The sequence below is a fragment of the Alexandromys fortis genome, unplaced genomic scaffold, assembly GCF_014885135.2.
Source record: "Alexandromys fortis isolate MF-2015 unplaced genomic scaffold, M_Fortis_MF-2015_v1.1 scaffold_56, whole genome shotgun sequence".
NCBI classification, from domain to species: Eukaryota; Metazoa; Chordata; class Mammalia; order Rodentia; family Cricetidae; genus Alexandromys; species Alexandromys fortis.
The window spans coordinates 9,525,049-9,548,766 of record NW_026067935.1 but is presented as its reverse complement, the minus strand read 5'-3'; the positions used below and the strand labels follow the sequence as shown (position 1 = coordinate 9,548,766).

General features: G+C 49.5%; 2 protein-coding genes across 5 annotated transcripts in view; one reads left to right on the top strand and one right to left on the bottom strand.

Moving 5' to 3' along the window:
• The window catches only part of Map3k13 (mitogen-activated protein kinase kinase kinase 13), a 119,227-nt gene extending 110,071 nt beyond the window's left edge, over positions 1-9,156 (top strand). For all 4 annotated transcript variants that reach the window (XM_050146263.1, XM_050146264.1, XM_050146261.1 and 1 more), the window contains exons 11-14: positions 1,374-2,142; positions 4,640-4,707; positions 5,368-5,665; positions 6,836-9,156. In XM_050146263.1, coding sequence (XP_050002220.1) covers positions 1,374-2,142; positions 4,640-4,707; positions 5,368-5,665; positions 6,836-6,937 — 1,237 coding nt within the window. In that variant the 3' untranslated portion in view covers positions 6,938-9,156. The remainder of the gene's footprint in view (positions 1-1,373; positions 2,143-4,639; positions 4,708-5,367; positions 5,666-6,835) is intronic.
• Positions 7,160-20,829, bottom strand: Tmem41a (transmembrane protein 41A). The gene is made up of 5 exons (XM_050146265.1): positions 20,627-20,829; positions 19,275-19,428; positions 17,396-17,557; positions 16,285-16,423; positions 7,160-14,344 (listed from the first exon to the last, which is right to left on the bottom strand). Exons 1-5 carry the CDS (start codon positions 20,746-20,748, stop codon positions 14,124-14,126), a joined length of 798 nt encoding a protein of 265 aa, XP_050002222.1. The 5' UTR covers positions 20,749-20,829; the 3' UTR covers positions 7,160-14,123.
• Between the last annotated feature and the right edge of the window lie 2,889 nt (positions 20,830-23,718).

Genomic DNA, 23,718 nt, shown 5'->3' with positions numbered 1-23,718 from the left:
TCAGCTCAGAAACCACCTGTTTCATGTGGGCTGAGGTTTCCTCCTGCGTGTAACCTTCACAACTGGTCCCGGAGGCACAGGAACAAGGAGGCCTCCTCCCGTTAGGATGGGAGTAGAATGTTAGGTTGGGGGTAGCCCAGTTGGTCAAGTGTTCCCATAACATGCACAAAGCCCCGGAGTCAGTTCCAAGTGTAGTATGAACAGGCACAGTGATGTGTGTCTTCAATTGCATCACTGAGGAGAAGACACAGGAGCTCAAGGTGATCCTTAACAAAGTTCAAGGCCAGCTTGGGCTAGGGAGCCTGTTTCGTAGAGGGAGTAAACAGTAGAGATCCACTGTGCTTCTCACTAACCCTTTTTTGCTGCCTTTGCCTAACCCCCTGGGCTTTCTCCCTCCCAGACCCCTCCTTCCTGTCTGCCTTTAGGATTTATTGAGTGCCTGCTGTATACAAGGATGGCTCATTCCAGTAGACCCTGTCTAGACCAAACTCCTTAAACTGTTTAGTTCTTGCCAATGAACCTGGGGTTTGTCCAATGGTACCAGACCTCTCTCCTCTGTGATGGATCATTGGACAGATGTCTGAAGTGAGCAAACCCCCATGCCCATTCCTTGCTGCCCATACCTGTGAGGGTACCAGGCTGACAGCCAAGATCCCAAGGAAGATATTAAGGATCTTGTAGGAAAAAGCTAGTGACCCAGAATCCAGAGGAATAAAAGCCTTCAGTAAGACAGTTCAGCTGATAACAATACGCAAGCCTGATGACCTGAGTTCAATCCCCAGATCCCACGGTAGGAGAGAACCAGCTCCTCACAGTTATGCTCTGGCCTCCATACATGCAATGTGGAACATATATAAACATATGCACACACACACACACACACCATGTATGCCTCTCACAATAATAATTAAAATTTAAAAAGAAATCACTGTAACTAGACATTTAGGTTGTTTCCCAGATTTGCTATCTTAAACAGCGCTCGCTGTACTATTATAACATTAAGCAGCTCCCTGTGTGCATTAGGAAGCATCCCCGTGTCTGCGAATGCTGACTGAGGGCATGTGAAGCCAGGTGGGTGACTCACACTAGTAGTTCCAGGACTCAGGAGGCTGGAGCAGGAGGATTGCTATGAGGATGAGCCTAGCCCCAGCTACAGAGAAAGACCCGATCTCAAACAAACCTACACACAATAACAAAAGTGTGTAGGGCTAGGGCTGTGGCTGAGCAGGAGGGTGCTTGCCTAACAGGCACAAGACACCAGAGTCAACCCACAAAGTTACAAATTTATAATCCAAGAGTGTATTTTAAAGTTTGGCGCATTTTACTCCAAACATGTTTCAATGTGTTTGACACAAATCTGTTCTTCTTCTTAGGCCAGACCTGTTACGATCTGAAGGTATCCCCAGTGCAGAAGTAGTTCCCACCGCGTCCCCTCTGTCTGGAAGTCCCAAAATGTCCTCGTCAAGCAGCAAGAGCCGATACCGGAGCAAACCACGTCACCGCCGAGGGAATAGTAGAGGCAGCCACAGTGACTTTGCGGCAATCTTGAAAAGCCAGCCGGCCCAGGAAAATGCATCCCACCCCACCTACCTACATCACGCTCAGGCTCCGTGCCCTCCTCTCCACCAGCATAGCCCCCTCCAGCAGCAATACCAGCAACCCCCTTCTGACCTGCCTCAGAGCCACCACCCCAGACTCAATATGCATGGGCAGGACATTGCAACCTGTGCCAATAACCTGAGGTATTTCGGCCCAGCAGCAGCCCTGCGGAGTCCACTCAGCAACCATGCTCAAAGACAGATGCCGGGCTCCAGCCCGGACCTCATCTCCACAGCCATGGCGGCAGACTGCTGGAGAGTTCCTGAACTTGAGCAGGCTGGGCCCTGGGGCTGCTGTCAGACCGAAGCCTACGATCCCTGTCTCCAGTGCCGACCAGAGCATGCTGGGTCTTTAGATGTTCCCACCACTGAGCCAGTGGGAAGCGGCCCAGACTGTTCCAGTTCACCAGCACACAATCCTCTTTCGGGAAACGCCCAAGACTCTGAGAGAATGGAGGCCAATGGATTCAATGGCTGTCAATCTAATATTTCTCATCAGTTCACACCCCCAATACTACCTCAAAAGACACGGCCCCTTCAAAAGGTAAGGGATGACAAGAGTAGACTGTCCCTGCCATCAAATGCCATCACCCATGTGGTGCACATTATAAAACTGGGCATTAAAAGGCATGCCATTGGGAAAGGGTGGGACACCAAAAGTGGTGTTTCTTTTACTTCAAAGGCTCCTCCCTCAACAGTGCTCCAGTGGTGGGCCACGGAGTGGATTTGGGGGGTTACTGAATGGGGAGACTGGTATAACCATATACTAAAGATGTCACAATGTTTGCAAGCTATTGTCCTAGAACTCCAGTCTTGAGGGATGTCCCAAGGAAGTTTAGGAATGGAGATTCCTGGTGCATGATGGCAGACATGGTCTTAGAGAAGGCACATAGTGACTGCCAGCATTCTGTTTGGCTACACAGCCTTTTAAAACTGGTGCTTCTTAATCACCTGGGCACCAATGCTCTTTACAATGTAACATCAACAGCCATCTTGACTCAGATAGCTCTGAATCCCGAAACCTGTTTTCTCCTCCACTGGCTGCCTAGCAGTCCTCCATGATGTTGGAAATCAAAGCCTGAGAGTCACCAGTTCAAAGCCAGGGCCGTCCCCTCAGCACCTCTGTGAATCTGCCACTGTCTGTGCAGAGGGCCCAACAGTGGACTCTGCCAGGCTGGCCAACTTGAAGACTACTTGAATTAGTAAGTAGGAAGCATCTAGAATGGCACCTGGAATGCAGCCTGCTTTAAATGTTAGCTTGCTTCGCTAAGGACTCTACCGGGTTATTGTGAACACAGTAAACGTTTAATCCTAGATGTTACTTCAGCTCATCATAACTGTTGAGGGGAGGAGGGGTGTAAGAGGAGTAACGCTAGGTACTATCTGCTGTCTCAGAACTGTGTTCCTTCCTCTAGGTGTGCCACTGCTGGCTGAGCAGAGGTCCACGTGTGCTTTCACATGGCAACCTGGATTTGAGCTAATCCATTCTGCACCCTCCCCAGTCCCTGTAGCCAGTAACATAGAGTCCGCCATAGCCAGTAACGTGGAGTGCATTCATCTAAATGGACAGGATGGCTAGTTGCCTAGTTGGTTGGTTTGGTTTGGTTTGGTTTGGTTTGGTTGGTGTGTGGGACAGAGTCTTGCTGTGTAGCTCAAGCTGGTCTCAAACTCAGAATTCTCCTGTCTCAGCCTCTTACGTGCTAGGTTTATAGACATGCACTACCGTAGCCAGCATGGTTTGTTTGGTGGCAGATGCCTTTGCCCCCAGCCATCTCACCAGCCTGCCTTTTACCCACGGTTCTGTGGTCATCTCAGTGACCAGTTTTAAAGCATTTTCGTCAACCCCCAAAGGAACGCACACTTTTCTGATCCACTCCATGTCACATGTACCTTTGAACTGCCCTGCTGTCTTTCGGTGCCATCTCTAGCTCTGCAGACCCCAGAGCGTGCAGCACCCTCAGCCTCATTAGAACTGCACACCCTGTACGTAGCAGCTCAGCTTCCCTTTCCCCAGATGTGTTTCCACGGGAGTTCCTGATGTAACTGCTCATCTTGGCAATCAGGATTGCTAACTCCAGCCCCATTAGTGGTGGGTCTGTCTAAGCTCTCAGGAGACTGTGGTCCAGGGACTGTGGGTACATAGCTGATTTTCTGTACTTAGTGCCGATGGCATCCCCTCTGGGGAAGATTAGCTGCCCCCCGTTCACTTATGCAGCCTCTCACATCAGCCACAGACCCCAGCAACCATCTCAGCGGTTCCTGCCAACACGTAGACTCAGTGAAAATGCACGAAGAGCCTTTTTTAAGATTGAAACGCGATGACCAGTGTTCTTGTGGCATTGCTCCTTCAGTGGAGTGCTTGAGTCCAAACAGGTTATGTTTACATTTAACACTGACATTCAAACACCGTGCGTCTTCACATGGCTGTGGTATTAGTGGAAAATAAAGGAGGAAAGAACTTGCTGGGCTTGCAGAACTGGAAAGCCCCTTCCAGGTCGAGTTCCTATGAAAGGCCCCAGAACCACTCATGTCACAGGACAGTATCCGAAATCCAAGGCTTGTCAGCTTCCTCTCGGTCACCCCTCTCTCAGGGGCCTCCACCCCCTGAAGGCAAAGGGAAAGTTATGTGTCTTCCAGCACCTGGTAAAAGGCCTGTTGCCGTGGAAACGGGGTACATTGCTGCTGAATGGAGGGTTCATATGAATGTGGTGGTTTGGGCTGCTTTGCTTTGTTTCAGGGAGTTGTTTTGTTTGGGGGTTTGTTTGTATGTTTTTGAGATAGCATTTGACTAAATAGCCCAGGATGGCCCAGAACTCACTCTGTGCCTGGGCTGCCCTCAGTCCACCTACCTTGGCCTCGGGAGTGACAGGATTCCAGTAGTGTGCTACTCTACGAGGATGGGGACGGACATGTCTGAGGAGGCCATCAGCAGGCAATCACTAAACCCTTTAGAATGAAATTAAATCTGTTTGAGGTAATGAGAGATGGGGAGAAGGAAGATTCCACAGTCAATAAAGGTCTTTTCCCCTTGTCCTCCTCAGAGTGGAGATGACTCCTCGGAAGAAGAAGGGGAGGTGGACAGTGAAGTGGAGTTTCCTCGAAGACAGAGGTAAAGCCCCCACAAGCCTATGACCGTGTTCAGTGTCGTGGGGAAGCTCCCGAGTGCCCCCACAGGCTCAGCCAGAGGCCCATCTGCAGCCACTTTACAGAGAGTTTGAAGTAAACTGACTTCTTCCCACCATGTCTGATGGTTGCCCTGCACAGCAGGTCACAGGTCATCGGATTCACTTCCAGAGAAATTCACAGTGAGGAGCATGAACACAGATCCACAGTCACTCTCCAGAGCACAGGGTCCGGTTTGGGAGAGGGGAGGGGTGGCACGTGTTTGTGGTGACTCGTGGTTCCTAGTGGACCTCCTTTGCTAATCTCTACATGCTGTTGTAGCCAAATATCACAGACTAGGAAGTTTATGGAACAACACGTATTTTGTGGAAGTTGGGCAGTCCAAGATGGCAGTGACAATGATTCTGTTCCTAGTCACGGCTTTCTTCCTAGCTTGCAGACAGCCACCTTCTTCCGGTCCTCACATGTGAGAGATGGATAAATTAGAGAATGTGGTGGGGGCGCAGTTCAGCTCATGGCTTCTCTCTATTTCTGTAAACGTTGCCTTTTAGTCTTCCTCTGGGGTGGGAGATAACAGGACCCCGTCAAGGAGAGACAGCTAGCCACCCCTCCTCTGTTTAAGTCTGCCTGTTTTGCCCGCCTCCAGGCCCCACCGCTGTATTCGCAGCTGCCAGTCATACTCAACCTTTAGCTCCGAGAACTTCTCTGTGTCCGACGGAGAGGAAGGGAACACTAGCGACCACTCAAACAGCCCCGATGAGTCGGCTGACAGACGGGAGGACCGCCTGGCTGAGAAACTAGACGACCTGCTGTCCCAGACGCCCGAGGCGCCCATCGAGATCTCCTCCCACTCAGATGGGCTGTCTGACAAGGAGTGTGCCGTCCGGCGCGTGAAGACACAGATGTCCCTGGGCAAGCTGTGCGCCGAGGAGCGTGGCTATGAGGTGGGCACCTCTCCCTCCTCCTCATGCCACTGCGCCGTTCGTGGTTCTCTGGGGTTTAGAGTAGCATCCTAGTTTGCTTACTGTTGCCGTGATACAGAGTATGGCCAAAAAGAACCCGGGGAAGAAAGGGTTGATTTCAGATTACAGTTCACAGTCCATCACGGAGAGAAACTGAGGAGGCACCGAAGTAGAGCAGGGGCCTGGAGGCAGCCACCGTAGAAGACAGCTGCTGCTGCAGACTTGTTCCCGTGGCTGCCTCAGCTTGGTACAACCCAAGCCCACCTGCCCAGGGAGTGGTTCCACCCCCCCAGTGGGCTGGGTCCTCCCACATCAATTGTTAATCAAGAAAGCGACACCCAGACTTTCCTAAAGGCCAGTCAGATGAAAGCGTTTTCTCAAGTGAGGTTTCCTCTCCTCGGATGACCCCAGCTTGTGTCAAGAGTTAGTTGACAGAACAACTAAGTAATTTCAAGCCTCGGGGTCTTTATAATTTCCAATCAGTAGATAAAATATGCACCGCCTCCATGATGTAGACACAGGCGTATAGCTGCGGGGCTCTCTGAATAAGGACAGTGGCTCACAAGTGAGCCAGAGACATGAGATGTTTGAAAACACCCACCCCCTGCTCACCCCGTCTCCCAATCCTGTTAGGGGACTGGGCATCCCTCTCTCCGTGCCCTCACTCTCTTCTGGAGAGTGTGGTGTTTATAGGTGTAAACCCTAGACTCAGACTCCCTAGACAGATGCAAAGCCCAGCCATTCTACCTACCATGTAACCTTGGGCAAGTTGCTTAGCCTCAATGAAGGTAAGTGCCCTTAGCTATAAAAAGTGTGTGATATCTATCAAATCTATGAGAAATGGCCGGTTTCCGTAGGTGAGTAGATGGTTGTGAGTAGACTAGACTAGCAGATGTAAGTGGTACCCGAGGCCCTGGAATGCTATGGAAACGGGATGTGAGTCAGCATCGCCAACTTTACATAGCTCTTTTCTCCATCAGCTCCCCCCCCCCCCCGTCATCTGTCTTTGTCAGCTCCTATAACACGGGAAGTGTTAGGCTCACCTTCAGTGAGGGTGGCAGAGGGAGGTAAGGGCTGCCAGGGGAAAGCGTGCAGCATGCCCTCACTGAGGGTGGTAGGATAGAATTAAGATCTCTTGTCTAAACTCTGCAGAACCCTGTGCAGTTTGGAGATTCGGACTGTGACTCTTCAGAGGGGGAGTGTTCGGATGCCACTGTTAGGACCAGCAAGAACTACAGCTCTGCCACTTGGTGACAAGGGCTCTCCGTCAGAAGACGCTGGCATCGCGAATCCTCTCCAGCCCTAGACTCCTCCCACCTGCGTTCTTCCAGGAGGAGTGGCCCCGTCCCAGAAACAAGCCACACTGACAGGAACATGAGATCAGTCAAATCTCTGGGAAAATACCCAAATGAAGTTGCATCTCACTGAGCATTTCAATCAAGAATGGCAGGGATCTATCGTACTGAATACTCAAGCTACTGTAACATTGATATTTATTTTTGTTGGACATTTTAACACTTTGTATTGTAAAGAGTGAACTATATATGATAATAGATACAATAATTTCTTTACAAAAAAAAAAAAGGAAAGGAAAGGAAAGAGGGTCTTTAGGAGCAACATTGGAGTTTCTGGGGCTGGGAGGTGTCACTGTCGCTTGAACACGGGACCAGGTCAGGTCTTTTGTCCATACTTGAAGAGTTGCAATGAGACATACTGAACATTTACAATACAAGCCAAAAGATACGCAGCCATGTTAAGTTCAACGGCTCGTCCATGTGAGGGATGGAAATGACCTAGAAGCTGAGGGATCCGATAGCCCCAAAGCCTCGGAGCGCACGCGCTTCCTCTGAGAGGGAAAAGCAAACAGAACTGGAACCGCACATGTGGAAATGACTTCACTTCTTAAACACTAAGCTAAATCTGGCAGTAAAGGTTACAGTATCATCAAGTCTTGCCTTTAAATGCTGCCACTGTCACGACCTCCACCAGCGTGGTCTTTCAGACTCGGGTGCCATTTCTTCTTCCTTTCCTTCCACCTGTTGGCACTTCTTTCAGGAAGGGGAAAGGGTCTCGAGTGGGACAGGAGGACACTGAGTGGCATTAGGAAAACATACCTGTAAAACATACCATTCTTCTTCAGGATGGCCGCGTTCAGCGATACAAGCAAGATGGCGCAACCTTTCTCGGGACTCAGGTTGTCTATCTCCTGGAATCATATTGATTCACACAGATGGCAGCTAGGATGTGTGTGTCCAGTGTCCAGTCCCAAACCACCTTTATTTTTGTTCTCGATCTTACTCTAGCTTGGAAGCTTTGGTGGCTGTCTGTCAGCGTAGCATACAAGGCAAACTTAGCAGCTTGCAGGAAGGTGGCCTGTCTCACCACGTTTTGTTCAATGCTTCTTGTAAAATGCGGTCTGTTTTCATTCTGAACCACTGCAGTTTTGTTTAGGTAGGTTAGGAACCTTGTAGAAGGAGCAGCTGATGCTAAGCAGGAATTAGGATTACTTTAGTATCTCAAAAGCATGTGATTCTTCCTGTGTCCAGAGTCCTGCCTGGGCTATGAAAAGTACTCCAGGTAATTTGTGGAGTCTTGGCTTGCAGCAGGAGAGGTCTCGCAGCCTGCTGAGGGCTGGATTACAGGTGGGCCCCACCATGCCTGGCTTAAAGATGTCTTATCTAGAATTCGTATACATGTGCATTGACCCGATTCCTGTCTCCAATGCAGGCTTCTGCCAAATCTGAACTTGCTAGATTCTGACATTTCATCCAGTAAGGATGTTAGGTTTTAAGACATTCCAACCCCAATGGAAACGATGCTCCTGGCTGGGGGTCACTGACTGCAGCAGCCAAAACTGAAAAGCAGGAGGGGACTTAGAGCCGGCCTTCTGTCTGACCTCTCCTTTGTTTACACTTTATGTTGAGACACTGATTTTAAATTTTAGTGTCTATAATTTTTAGCTCATAGGAAGGATGAAGGGAAATGTTTAACTTGGAAAGCAGTATTGTTTTGTTAAATTATTCCATTTTGTATGAACTGTAGCAGGACTACACAGGAGAGCTTAAGTTATGACATTCTTACCCTTGTTGTTTTACTTTATGTTGTCATAATTTTCTGTTGACCAGAAGGTGTGGCTTATTGTGTAGCACAATGACTGTTTCTTGCTAACCATGGATTGTTATGGGCTTCTGTGGGCCTAGTGAGGGTCTGGGGATGGAGCTGTCTGTGGGATGCCTGGCATTCCTCAGTGTACTCCCTGGTGGTTTCCCTGGCTTCCTGGATGTAGCAGCTGCTCTGAGGGGTTGTGTTCTGCCCCCGACAAACATTGGGTACACTGTGATGATTTTGTTTTTAATTGATTGTAAAATCTCCTGAATGGGCAGATGACCAAGTTGATGAACAAATCGTTCAAAAGTCCCAAAAGTTATAAACTTTCCCCTCCAATGTCTTAGAAATAAAATCATGGCACTGAAGTAGAGGCAAAAAGAGATTCAATGCTCTTACAGCAAGACAAAGCATTTCTGCGGAGGCTCGTGAGGCAGTTTCAAGAGTGTAGAGCAAAGCGAGTCATCGCCTTCCCACTGAGCCCCACAAATTGGGAAGAGCAGAAAGACTAGAACAAAGGGAAGTACGTAATGCCAGTCACGATCTGCTTCTGGAATAGACAGGAGTTCTAGGAGGTGGAGGCATTTGGGGGTCACAGGGCTGGGGGATGACATCAGAGTCATTATTCTTTTATCCTCCAGCCTCAGGTCTCTTATTCCTTGGAACAGAGATTCTTATACCCAACACAAAGCAAAACCAGCTGTTTACACAAAGGCCAACTTCTGTCGGGCACCTTTCAGTGTTGGTCCTCCCCGGAAACGCACCTGCTACATCAGTCTTCATTCTGAATGCCCGTCCTCTCCTCTCTGTCCATCACGCTAAGGTCACTTTTATCTGGCTTAACTGTCATAGGCTTGCTAGGGGTGTGTGTGGACTCCAATCATTCATTGTGCCATCAAGATAAAAGTAAAACCCGTCCTTTTGAATAGAATTACTGTTCTAAGCAAGGTTAAAAGGGAAAATAGACTTCCCCTACCTTACCCCCAGAGCCTGCCCTGGAGCAGGAAACTGGAGTGTGTTTCCTTGAGAACCTTGTAGTCAGTAGAACTCTGAGTGGAGAGCTCAGGGAACATAAGAGCCAGCTCTTCAGTGCCCTTAGCTGCCGCCACGTGTTGGTGCTTTGAGAAGCCTTGCCAGGCCCATTTCAAACTTCGTCACTGGGTGCAACATGAACACCGTCATTCTTTGGCCATCTGGTTTGGACTGACTACCAAGGCGAGTTTCAGTTTTGCATCGCAGTCAAGCACTGGATTTCCTCTCTTCTTTTAGATCATGTCGCTGAATAAAAATCCCTCTTAAAAATGCTTAGCACAGGAACGGAGACGCCTGTGTCCACTTTGAAACATACCTCACCTGAGAGCTAGCTGCAGGACTCTGGGAGAGCCTGCGCAGGGCAATGACGTGGTGTTGTAAGGTGTCTTGAGTAGCCTGATTGAAGACCGAGTATTTTAAGCTGTTAGATCCACCAAAATTCATTCGGGAATTAAGGACATTTTGAGTAGGTGCTGTGTGGAACTTACTCGGGGCCCCACTGTCCCCAACCTACTCTAGGCGATGGGGGCGGTGACTTTGGAGTTCATGTCACTAACTCAGGGTTGTCAGTGTCCCCACAAGGGAGCACTGACGTCTTCTCAGTGGGAACGTGTTCCTATTGATTCGGTGGCTTACTGTTTTTTCTCATGCCCTTATGTCTCAAATGTTCCTTTTTTTTATTCCTTGAAAATGTGATAGATGTATACAATGAAATATGATCACATTCACCCCGTTCCCCCTCCATAGCCCACTCAAAACATCCTCCTCCCAACTTGATGGTTTTGTTTGGGGGTGGGGGTTAGGTTGTTGTTTTGGTAACTCTCCAAGTCTAGTAGTGCCGCCCATGAGTGCATGTATATGGGGACACCCACTGTAGGGCATGGGAAGCTAAAAAGGGCATGCAGAAAAAGGATGATCCTCCTTCCCCCAGTAGCTGTCAGCTGCCAGGAGCTCCTCAATAGGGTGGGGCCTGGAGATCGCCTGCCCACTCAAGTTCTCTTAAAAGAAGAAAATTTTTGCTGGGTCTGCTGGCATATACCTTTAATCCCAGCTCTGGGAGAGGCAGAGACAGGTAGAGTTTTATGATTTCAAAGCCAGCCTGATCTACATTCAAGTAGTCAGAGTGACTTAATGAGACCCTGTCTCAAAACACACACACACACACAAAACAACTGCCCTGCTTCACATATACCATGTTTATTTCTCCAGAAACCAAAACACTGCCCTGTGCCACCATGGACCACCTCCACTCTAAGCCCCATGGCAGCACCTTTTACTGAGCACAGTATTGCTCCCTGCTGAGCCTTGCTACAGCCTCAGAGCCACTCACAGCAGCATCTGAAGCATCCATCATCAGTACTTGTTGGAATTTATGTGCATAGTGTTTATTAACCCAGCTCCCAGCTCTGAGCTCACAACCGTTCCCTAAAGACCATTCTAGACCCTCAGTTCCTGATGGACAAGTCTAGGACCACGCCAGTAGTCTCCTTATGGGTTCCCTAGGCTGACAGGGGCATGTCATGACAACGGGCCGCCTGCCTTCATTCTTCCCCTTTGGACTGCACCAATCACATCTCTACCCACACTGAGCTGTACTGGATGAGCACACCCTTCCCTATCTGGGAACTGAAGTGTGCACTCTGTTACCTGCTTCCTCCCAAAATGCTGTGAAACTTTGTCAAGACTTCTCTTCAACTGTCAGTGTGGTCCAGCCTTCCCAGGCAGCAAGGTTTTTCTTTGCTGGTGCCATAGAACAAACGTCCCAATGTGCTTACCTCCCTCCAGACTGTCCCATTGGGTGTGTTTGTTTGCTTATCTGCATGGCTTACTTGGCACTGCAGATGCCCTTTCAAACAAGAATGGACTGAACGAGGCTGCTGAGTGGAAGACCCAGTGGAACCCAGAATGTTTCTCAGGGACAGGTAGCTGAGGAGGATAGCTCTCAGAAACAGGGAAAGAGCTGGGTGAGGCTTTGGTAAATGCCACATGCATGGCAAAGGCATGCCAGCAGGATTTCAGGTGCCACATCCTCAGCAGATGACAAGGCCACTGTCAGGAAACTTCCAGCACAATCACAGCCCTGCTCCCCAGGGTCCCTGCACAGCACTGGAGGTCACTAGTATCCGGCCAGTGACCACAGTCCTCCAATAGCTACAAGCTAGAAACCCAGCCACATGTGCAGGCTATTAGGAAAAGGTATCTTGACCACATCATCCAGGGTTCTTCACCTTTAGAACCCCACTTCACAGCGGATGAGGAAATCTTTTTTATTAATGTATGTATGTCTGCCCCCACCCATCCCTTTCTTTCTCTCTATGATTATTTATTACAATAATTTGAGCTTCTGTTGATTTAGGACAAATGAATTTCTTTCAAGTATTAAAGTCTCAAAATGAACTCCCTTGTCTCCTTGAAGCTCGCAGGTCTCCGGCTCCACGTCATTTTCAGATACTGGCTCTGGCTTTGTACCGAACAGCAATGGGAACAAGAATGATTATGAAAACAAACCAATGCATGAAATTAAACAAAAAGTCTACCTGGTGTGTTCTGGTCCTGTCTTTTCCTAAAGGTGCTGTTGGCGTCTTACAAGCTGCCCTGCCAGGTTTTCAGGGACAAGGCAAGCGGGGTTCTGCAGCCAGGATTCTTCCATTTCAGGGACAAGCACTAAAGTTGCAGTTTCCATTTTGTCTGAGTTTCCCCATAAAGGCTTTAGGCAGGCACTCTGGTTCTTCCTGAGCCATCTGCTGCCATTCCTGCAGCTGTCCTGTTACCAATGACATCACTCTTAAAGAAGCCAAGAGAGGCAAATGGGAAGCTGGCATGATTTGGTCAGAGGCCTGCTGGGAATAGGGAGCTAAACCAGTCTTTTGAATTATATTTTTTAGGCAATTCTGGTCCCTTTGGTAAAGGCAGTTTTGAGTCAGCAACATGCAGAGACAAGCTCTTAAGTTCTGTCTTCACGGCAGAATGTTTATGTCCATGGATTAGGGAAATCCCTTCCCCTGTGAGCTCAATCCTGACAAGGTGCACTTGTGCGAAACCCCGCTGGGGCCACACATGCAAAGGAGGAGAAAAGCCTGTCTTCTCTCCCTCTCTACTCCAAAATGCTCTGGAACCACTGGCTTCAAGTGTAGCCTCTTTCCTGTCATCCCCTCATTAGAAAGGCTTCTTTTACACATTTCTTTTTTAATGAAAGCCTTAAAAACGCCATGACATGGAAATCCACTCTCACTGTGGAACCCGAGTGCGCACATCAGGCCTCGACTGAAGCCTTGGAAAGACTCCTGGCTGAGCCCAGACTTGAGACAAACACACCAGCCCAGTCTGTGATGCCTGAGAGCAGCAGTGCTGGCAAGTCCTTGTCGTGAGTTGTCCCCATGAGGTCCAAGCCCACAGAGCTATCAGCTCAGGGCCACAGCTGGAAGACACAGTGACAGCTGTGAGTGATGACCAGATAGGCAAGCACTCATACCGCTCTTCCCTGTTTGTATTAAAAAGCACAAATTCCTCAGCTGTTCTTGCAAAGGCAAAACAAAACAAATCACAGTGTGTTTACTGGCTGACAGTCTCCTGTACTGACACCACTCTCCCAGCAGGAGGCAGTAGAAGGGATTCCCAGGTGGAAAATACACAACTAGCCATTTGATTCAGATGAAGCATGGCAGGGCCTTGGGATGAGGGATCATTTCCTCAGAACACATTCAGAACATGCAAAGCTGGCTCCATTCATATTTAATCATGTTTGAGTCAGCTTAACTCTGAAGACATACAACCACAAGGAGCTCAGACATAGAAACATCAGTGTGTGCATGGGGATATCACAGCAATCATTGCACGCGAGCTGTGTGTAAGTCTTAGGCAGTTCGCCATGGGTCCCTTGGCCTATGGAGAGGTAGATCATCAGCAAAAAGGTAGAGAAGACACTCTTCAGGAGACTAACGGGCTAGAGTCATCCACAGGGACTTAACAGGAGTACCTGTTACACAGCCTGTCCAAACGGCCACCAGCATCTTCTCCCAAGACATCTCAGGGACTGGCAAGAGGCAAGCCCAAAAGACTGAGTCCCTATTATTGGACAGAACCAAAATAAGATTTTCTAGAAAGCAGTCCATTTCACAGAACCATGCTAAATGTGAATGAACCCTCAAGCAGAGCGCCCTTCTGATAGGCCTCTGCACGCACTAGAACGCCGTTCACATCACCTTCCTGAGGGTGATTAAAACACAGTGAGGACAATAGAGGACCGTGCCCATCACACAGACCAGCAGCAGAGTCCAGGGCTGTGGTAAACATGGCACCTGTGTCACGCGTCCTTCCTGCCACCGAGGTGACGAGTGCTCCTTGGGTCACTCAGGGCCAGGTGCTTTCTGCTGAATTTCTTGATGAGGGTTCCAGGAACCAAAGCAACCAGGGCAATGGCCAGCAGCTTCAGGACAGTTTCCCAGGAGAAAAGAGCATCCAGAGAAGTGAGGGTGGACAGGATGGAGCCTGTCTGCACGCAGATGAAATTGTATGGAATCAAACCTGGAAAAAAGCAAAGTGGAGATGATCCATTAATGGGGCAAGATGGTGGGAACGGCACTAGATGCCAGCCAGGGATTCAGAACAGCGACTCAGTCTCCAACTCTTAACCCCCTATGTTCTACCTCCTTCCTTTTCTCCCCACGCTTCCTATACACATCCAACAAAAGGCCTTAAAATGGGCAACACAAATATATATGTGTGTGTGTATGTATGTGTGTATATACACATTTCCATAAGGAAAATTTATTACCCATACATAAAAAAATACTAAGTCAGGGAGTGAGCTGAGAGATGCTGGAGTCTGTGCCCCTGCTGAAGGTGGGACCCAAGAGCCGAACCAGAGAAAGTGACCAGCAACATGAAATTTTCAGTATGCATTAAAGACTTTCAAAACCCAACAAACAAAACAACTTTCTTCAAAGTACAACTTTGTTCTGCACTCTAAGAATTCAGCTGGCTTCTGGACTCCATAGTCTGCTTGGCAGCCGGGCAGCAGGCGGCAGAAAAATTCCTTAGAATCAGGCACGGTGGCACATAATTGCAGGAATTAGGAGGCGGAGGCAGGAGAATAGCAGCAAATTCAAGGCCAGCCTGGACTACGTGCTGAGACTTTGTCTCAAAACCAAAACCAACCACCAAGAACCCTGTGATGTGTGAGGAAAAAAAGGAAAACGCTAGGCCAGGCATAAGGGAGCACACCTGTGGCGCCAGCACTCAGGAGGGAGGCGGAGGGATCTCTGTGTGTTCTAAGACTTCCTGGTCTACAGAGCAAGTTGGGAGCCAGCCAGAGCTCCATGGCCGAGACCCTGTCTCAAAAGGAAATGGTAAGCCAAGTGTAGTGGATGCCTGCAGTCCCAGCGCTTGGAAAACCAACAGACAGACAGACAAACCTGAAAGTTTGAGGCCCGCCTTGGCTACATCACACAGCAACATCACAAACAAATAATAAGACAAAATGCATTCTTGGCTCCACCTCAGAGATGCTAGTTCTGCTCTGCATTAAAACCCAGGAGCCCGCATTTTAGAGGCCTTTTCCTCTCCCCTCCACTCCTGAGTTTCTGATTGGCTGGGGCCCTGATAACCCATTCCTCTACTTCAGGGAAGAAGTATATGAGAGATAATGATCAGACCGTTCAAGGTCGCACAGCCTGGCCCTCAAGAAGGAACTCTGTCTCCAGAGTCTTTCCAAGCTGGTGTCACTTGGGTGATGACAAGCTTTTAGCCCCCATTAGCTGAGACGCTGAGGTGCTCAGCGAGATGCTACAAGAGCTGGCTGCGGTCAGCCTCCTTCCGTCTCTCTCAGATAGTCCTATTAATAGCAGCTGCACATTTGTTAACTTGGACAGAAACCCCTGAATGTCATTCCCCACACTCTAAGAAAGGTCTGAGCATCTCTGCCCCTGGCTTAAGGAGGGTGGTGGCTTACCGTGAGAAGGTAACGCTCAAGATGGGTTGGGTGTGGTCACTTTAACTTAGCAGCAAAGGTGACCTGAAGCCCACACTTCAAGAAACACTGCTCCTAACCCAGCTCTGAGCCAGCTAAGTGATTTCCTGCATGGAAATACGGTCATACTATTCTCAGAAGACAGATAGAAGCCTCTCTGATGCCAGCCCTCCCTAAAAACCCCTTAGTCAAAGGGGGCCCTTTAACCTGCTAGCACTTCTCGGAGCCAAGTCATGTAGTTTACAGAGACGGTCCTGTTCAATCCCAGGGCCCAGCATGTACTGAGCATATAAGAAGCACTGAATTTGGCCACGGAATGAACAACCCTTAGTTGTTCCAAAAGCATTGTATGGGTTTCATGTTCAACCAGAAGAGGTTTGAATCAGAGAAGGCTGTGTCAGGGGCAGGCTTGGAGATGCTGCTGGTGGGCAAGCATATGGGCAGGTGGCAAGTGACAGAGGGCAGGGCCTCCACCAGCACCCCACCCCCACCTTACCGATGAGCACAGAGAAGAAAAACTGTACAATGGGGATGTTCAGGATCGGGGCCGACAGGTTCAAGAACCAGTTTGGTGTCATGGGGAAGAGTCTGAGGAACAGCAGGAAAAAGAACAGGCTGTTTCTGTTCTCCTCCACCTGCAGAGAGAGCCACAGTCAGGAGCAGAAGGGCTCTCCAGCTAACTCTGCAGCTGAATGGCTCCTTCCCAGCTCCTCCCACATCCCCATTCTGAAAACACAGCTACCAGCTGGACAGGAAATCCCAGCACACAGGAACTCAGGAGGCTGAAACAGGAGGATTCCCACAAGGTTGAAGCTAGCCTGAGTTACACATGAGACCTTGTAGCAATAAAAACAAAAACTGGGGGGCTAGAGAGATGGCCTTAGTGGTTAAGAGCACTGGCTGTTCTTACAAAAGACCAGGGTTCAATTCCCGGCACCCACATGGCAGCTCACAACTGTCTGTAACTCCAGTTCTGGCCATCAGCACACAGACAAACATACAGACAAAACCCCAAGGTACATAAAAAAATAAATAAATCTTTAAAAACTTAAAGTATTTTTTAAAATTAAAAAAAAAAGAACAAAAAAAAAACTGGGCTGGGGCGATAGCGCAGACAATCAACTGTGTACCCTGTCAGCATAAGGATCCACATTTGATCACCAGTACCCATGGCAGATAAAAATAAGCCTGGGGCTGTGGAACAAGCCTGGGATGCCAGTGCTGGAAGCAGAGACAGGAGGATTCACGAGGTTTGCTGCCCAACCAGTCTCGTCAAATCTGTGAGCTCCGGGCTCAGTGAAAGACTGTCACATGCACTCACACATACACAAGCACACGCACACACACCAACACACACACGCGCCCTAAGTTAACTAAATAGCTGAGAATCAGAGGGGTCAGACACTCAACTCAAAGCTAGAAAGCAAGTAAGGACAAGAATGGAACTGGAACTTGATCACAGGTCTCTGCTTCCGAAAGACATCAAATGAACCCTTCCCAGCTCCCAAATAGGGTGAAGGAACACTGTGGGAAACCCCTGCTTCTCGCTCCTCTCAGGCCGTGAGCTGATGCTCAGGGACTTGCGCTGAGGTGTGCCCCCATCTTACCTTCCTCTGCAGCAGGGCCACTTTATCGGGAAAGTAGGAGATGACCAGCTGTTTGCCAAAAATGCTGGAAAGCAGGTAGCAGCATGTGGCACCCACAGACGTCAGCACACAGCACAGCAAAAGTCCCAGCCATGGCCCAAACAAGGCACCAGCCAAAACATTCTGCAAAGAAAGCAAGACCTCGGCCATGAGAACATCTGGCCGATGTCAGTGGCCTGTCCTGTAGTCAGTGGCCTACCTGTAGCCAATGGACTATCCTGGAGCCAGTGGACTATCCTGGAGCCAGTGGCCTTTCCTGTCATGGAGCCAGTAGCCTGTCCTGGAGCCGATGGACTATCCTGGAGCCTGTGTACTATCCTGGAGTCGGTGGCCTGGCCTGGCCTGCAGCCAGTGGCCTGTCCTGTCCTGGAGCCAGTGGTCTGTCCTGGAGCCTGTGCATTGGCTCCCTCACTTTCACAGATTTTCACAGTCAAAACCCAAGGCCCATTTTGGCAAATGAAAACATAGAATATAAGCCTCGCCTTAGGCTCCTCACCTGTACAAGGACAAGGACAAGACCTCAGTGGATAATGGCAAGTTGAAAAGGAGACTAGGTACAGACATTACCTGACTGTGACAAGGGGTACAGTTACCCCATAGTCACTGGGGCACCAAAAAAGAGAAGTGAAGCTCACAGGCTATTACTATTGTGCAGACGGCAAATGGACCTTCGGCAATCTGAGTAGATGCCTTTTGGGCTTTTCACCTGATCAGTAAGCTCTCGCTGCACTTCTGTGTTGGCCACAGTCCTAACTGACCCGTAAAGCCTTAGCTTCACAAATATGGAAACGTTAATCAATACTTCTAAGTGCAGTTTGGCTGGTGAATATCGCCCTGCCTCAGAGCACGGGATCTGGGAGAAAGCACACGGGGAAAGTCAAGTGTGCCGGCGCAAGCCTGTGACCCCAGCACTTGGGAGACTGAGACAGGAGGACTGTTTTGATTTCAAGGCCAGCCTGGGCTAGCATATGAGTTCCAGACCAGTCTGCGCTACAGAGTGAGGCCTCGTCTCAAAGCATGAGCTGGACAGACGGCTCAGCGGCTGACAGTGCTGCCTGCTAATGTGGAGGACCAGTGTTCGGGTCCCAGCACCCACGCTGGGTGGCTGGCAACTGTGTAACACCAGCTCCAGGAGATCTGGTGCCCTCTTCTGACCACCACGGACACCTATACATATATGTACAGACACACATGTACACATAAACCAATCTTTTAAAAAGTATGAGTGAGTGAGTAAATGAACCAGTGAACTAAGGTAAGCAAACAGGCAAGAGGGGACCTCGGCGGTGAAGCTGTGGCTGCAATACATACTTGGCGTACATATGTCCTAAGTAGTCCTCAATAGACCTCTGTCTTGTGCTACCCCCATCCTACGGGGAGAGCCAGCCGCACAACCAAGATCACACTAGGCAGTATTAAAATGCACCCCAATTCCGGGTACACAGCCCTTACTAGTCCAGGCTCTATAGCACCCAATAGCAGCTAGCTCTTTCTTTGTCCTGAAGCAGGATCAGCTCAAGGGGGAAGTCAGTCCCAGGTCAGCCCTGACCTCCACCGTCCAGCTCCCTCTCTCAGACATGTTTGCTTTTCTTCTGGTTTCCAACCCCCGATCTGCTTGGGTAGCTCTAAGCTGGATCAGGAGTAGGAAAAGGTGCTGAGAGGAGAGGTGGAGCAGGACAATGGGAAACGTGGAGCACCACTAAGTGCTGAGTGCCCACCTGTGCCAGCCTCCTCGAGCTCATGCTTCATTTCGTCCTGCCTCACAACCAAAGGGGGGCCTGGGGGAGCGGCCACATTTTACAGAAGAGGAAGCCAGTTGGAAAGAAGGCAAGACACTGACCAGGAAACTGGAGCCAGGGATGGCAAAGCCCTGTTTGTAGAGGTAGGCACTGCAGAAGAGCAGGAACACATAGGCCTGGTGCTCCTTCCGGTACTCTCTAAGGACCTCGGAGAGCTCCCGCAGCTCCGCTAGATCTGAGGGGAACCACAGTGACCTAGGGATTGGAAAATCAGAGGGAAACATGGGTTCCAGAGAAGCCTCGTGCCTAAGAAAGTTACTCGGCGTGTATTCTTTCTAGAGTAAGTTATAAGCATGCAATCTGGCCATCTGGGAATACATACAAAGACCCAGTATAACACAACACAGGCAGATAGGGAGCAAGAGACCTGAACAGGCATCCCCATTCTGCTGTGTTCCAGTTGTGTGACCTTGTAGTGTCCATGGGTCTCATTTTCCTCGCCTAAAAAGAGTTTGGTGCTGGATAACTGCTGAATTCCCTCTTTACTTACTCAGGGGGGGTGTAAGATGGAACCCCGCAGCCTCCCCCACCCTGAGCATGGCCTCATCACTGATCTGGGTTCTAGTCTCTTTGATCTAGTCCAAAGAGGCAGGTATATGCATTTCCAGGCAAGTGCTGGGCATCCTAAATTGCCTGCGTTTCAAGAAGACCCCTACCCAGCAAGCCCAGAACTATTTAGACACTGTGTTGCCCCAGATGTACTTGGCAAAAACAAGTTTCAATTTTATCTATCTCACATCATAAATACAGCTTTCTTGATAATACGGCAGGCTCGCAGCCAATCCTTCCCACGAGCCTCTCTTTTCACCCCGCTCTGGGCCTGGAGCATTGTGAATCCGGTCCAAGGGTCACAGGACAAAGACTACCCTGCCTCTGCCATCTCAACACTCCAGCAGAGATAAACTGTAAGCAACCCCTCCTAGTTCTCCCGAGTACCTCTGACATTCACAAGAAAGCTCTTTCAGTTCCAGTAAAAGACAATGGTTACTGAAAACAGTTGTCCTGCAACTCAAATACCAATTAAGCTTCTTGATAATGCGGCAACGCGCCAGGCATATTTCATGCACTTTGTAAGTAGTATGCAGCAATCGGGCAATCCGCCCCTTGAGTCTGCTGCCGCCTCCCGACGCCTCCTGACTCGCTCGGCTGACGTGGGGAGCAGTCAAGCAGGAAGAGGCCAGACCGGATCACAGCCTCATAACCCTAAGTCCGGGCTGCGCCTCTCAAGATTGGCTGGTGTGGTAAATTGGACTGAGGAAGAAGAGCCACGGTGGCCGAGGTGGCTGAAGCTGGGAGGCGACCTTGCGTGCGGAGAAGCGCCAAGGTCGCCCCGCGCATCACTGGCAACCCTCCGACCTCTGCCCCTCTCACCGGCCCGCGCCCTCGCACTCACCGGCTGCCTTGGGGCTCCTCGGCCGACGCCAGCCTCGGCCCCACGGGCAGCTGCGTGGACAGCAGGTACAGCGCGAAGGTGCAGCAGCCGAATACAAGGAGCAGGCCGAGCAGCGCGCGCATACCGCGGCCGGGCCGGAGAGCGCGCTCCCCGCGTGGCAGCGCTGATCCCTTTTCCGAGAGCCGACTGGGCGGGCGGGGCGCGTTCGCCGCCGACGGACGGGGCGTGGTCTTGCGTGAAGCCCCGCCCCGCTACGGGCCCCGCCTCCTCCTAACGTGTGCTGGTCTGTGCTCTGCCCGCGTTCTCCATTCTGTCCTACAGCGCTGCCCTGTGTCATAAATGGGAGTGTTAAAGGTGAGTAGTGAGCCTGCCACAGTGAGCTTGCAGCATGGTGGTCAAACAGTCTGGTCCATTACCACACAAAGCGAATGTAGCCAAAAAATGTGGAACTGGCGCTGATGGTGACTACCACAGAAATAAACAGACTTGTTTGGTGCCTAATGGGTGTTCACTATCCCCACTCCTCATAAACACATTTCAGTATGTGCCTTAACGGATTAAAAAAATCTCAACGTTAAAACTCTTGTCTTGGCGCTAGCACGTACAAACCTGCAACACACATCTAAGTCTTAAAAAGAGTCTGTAATGCTGGACATGGTGGTCATGTGATTGATCCCAGCATTTAAGAAGAAAGACCCGGCGTTCAGTCATCCCTATATACTAAGCAAGATCCAGAAAGAGGCAGGGTAGGAGGTAGTGAGAATGGCATCTCCCAAAAGAAAACCCAGATTCAGATATCCAAAACTAGTGTGGTCCTCACACTGTGTGAATTCTGAACGATATGAGGTTTGAGTTTACTCTCTAGGATGAGCGAGCAGAGAGAGGAAGGAGCAAGTGAGCTGGCCCTAAGTAAGCCAACCTTCAGGGAAGCTCAGGGCTTGTGAGAAATGAATGAGAATTGACAACTTGGGAAGTAGATCGGCTGGGGAAATGGTGTTTCGATAAATTACAGGTAGAAAGATAAGCCTGGAAGCATTTAATAAGAGTGATTCCACTAGCCAGACATGGCGGTGCACGTCTGCAATCCCAGCACTTGGGAAGCTGAGGCAGGATGGAGACTTTGAGGGCAGCCTGGGGTTACAATGAGAACCTGTCTTCAAAAACAGGGAGGGGGAAGGGGGAAGATTCCATTCTCATCTGAGAATTCTACATGTCGGAGTAAGTTAACCCTGAGTTAACAGCAAGCACCCTGGTGGGAAAACAAACAACAACAACAAAAAAGAGGAGGAAGGACCACAGCAGTGGGCACAGGACCAGAGGGACAGTGCACAGTGCACACTGGAGGCTTGAAATGATAGCCCATATGACTGACAAACCAGGGGAAGACTTCAAAGGCTCAAAAGCCACAAAGCACTTCAGAGCACCTCTTGGTGTCAAATAGGGAACGTGTGTCAAAATGCAAGAGTACAAAATCCTCTCAACTGGACGTGCAAGAACTGAATCCACGAATATTCTTGGCCTTGGTTTTTTTTTTTCATTTTTAATTTTTTCATTTTACATACCAACTACACTTCAGCATCCCTTCCCTTCTTCCACTCCCTCTCACCGCCCCCCCAACCGAACTCCCCAGCTACTCCTCAAAGGGGGTAAGGTTTCCCATGGGGAGTCAACAAGGGTCTGGCATATCAAGGTGAGCCAGGCCCAAGTCGCTCCACCCTGTATTGAGGTTCATCAAGGTACCCCTCCATAGGAAATGGGCTCCCAAATGTCAGTTCATGCACTGGGGATTAATTCTGGTCCCATTGCCAGTGACCCCACAGACTGCTAAGCTGCACAGCTGTTGCCCACATTCAGAGGACTTAGTTTGGTCCTATACAGGTTCCCCAGCTATCAGGCCAGAGTCCCTGAGCTGCCACTAGCTTGGGTCAGCTGTCTCTGTGGGTTTCCCTATCATGATCCTGACCCCTTTGCTCATATAATCCCTCCTCCCTCTCTTCGACTGCATTCTGGGAGCTCGGCTCAGTGCTTAATTGTGGATCTCAGCATCTGCTTCCATCAGCTGCTGAATGAAGGTTCTATGATGACAATTAGAGTGTCCATCAATCTGTCTACTAGGAAAGGCCAGTTTAGTCACCCTCTCCACTATTGCTAGGAGTCTTAGCTGGGATCATCCTTGTGGATTCCTGGGAGTTTCCCTAGCACTAGGTTTCTCCCTAACCCCATCATGGCTCCCTCTATCAAGGTATCTCTTTCCTTGCTCTCCCTTTCTGTCCCAATTCAACCATTCCATTACCCCATGTTCTCCTCTCGCTCCCTTTTGCCCTCCCTTCTCTACCCTGTCCCCACATTCCAAATTTACTCAGGAAATTTTATTTATTGCTCCTTTCCAGGGGCATCCTATGCATATCTCTCTTAGGGTCCTCCTTGTTACTTAGCTTCTTGGGGGTTGTAGATTGTAGCCTGGTTTTCCTTTTCTTTACATCTAATATCTAATTATGAGTAAGTACACAACATGTTTGTCTGTCTGGGTATGGGTTTGCTCACCCAGGATGCTTTTTTTTATAGTTCCATGCATTTTTGGTCTTGTTTTGGTATCAAAGGACTGCCAGCATCCCAAAGGCCCATCATTTCAGGACTGGTAGTTTACTTATGACACTTTCAAAAATGGGATATTAAAACACTTCCTAAAAGAAAGAGGCAGTTCTGCATATCCTGAGCTGATATAGTGTGGTGGTTTGAATGAGAAGGACCCCGTAGATGCAGTAGCTAAGACACAGGTACCAGAGAGCTAGACTAACAGTCAAACAAGTTGAGGGGTTAAGAATACACTATGATAGGCTGGAGAAATGGCTCAATGGTTAAGAGCACTGACTGCTCTTCCAGAGGACCCGGGTTCAATTCCCAGCACCCACATGGCAGCTCACAACTGTCTGAAAATCCAGTTCCAGGGGATCTGACACCTTCACACCAATGCACATAAAAGAAAGATAAATAAACCATAAAAATAATTTAAAAAAGAGAGAAGCAGCCCCACTGCACATCACAAAAAAAAAAATACACTATGAGAGCCAGGCAGTGGTGGCACACACCTT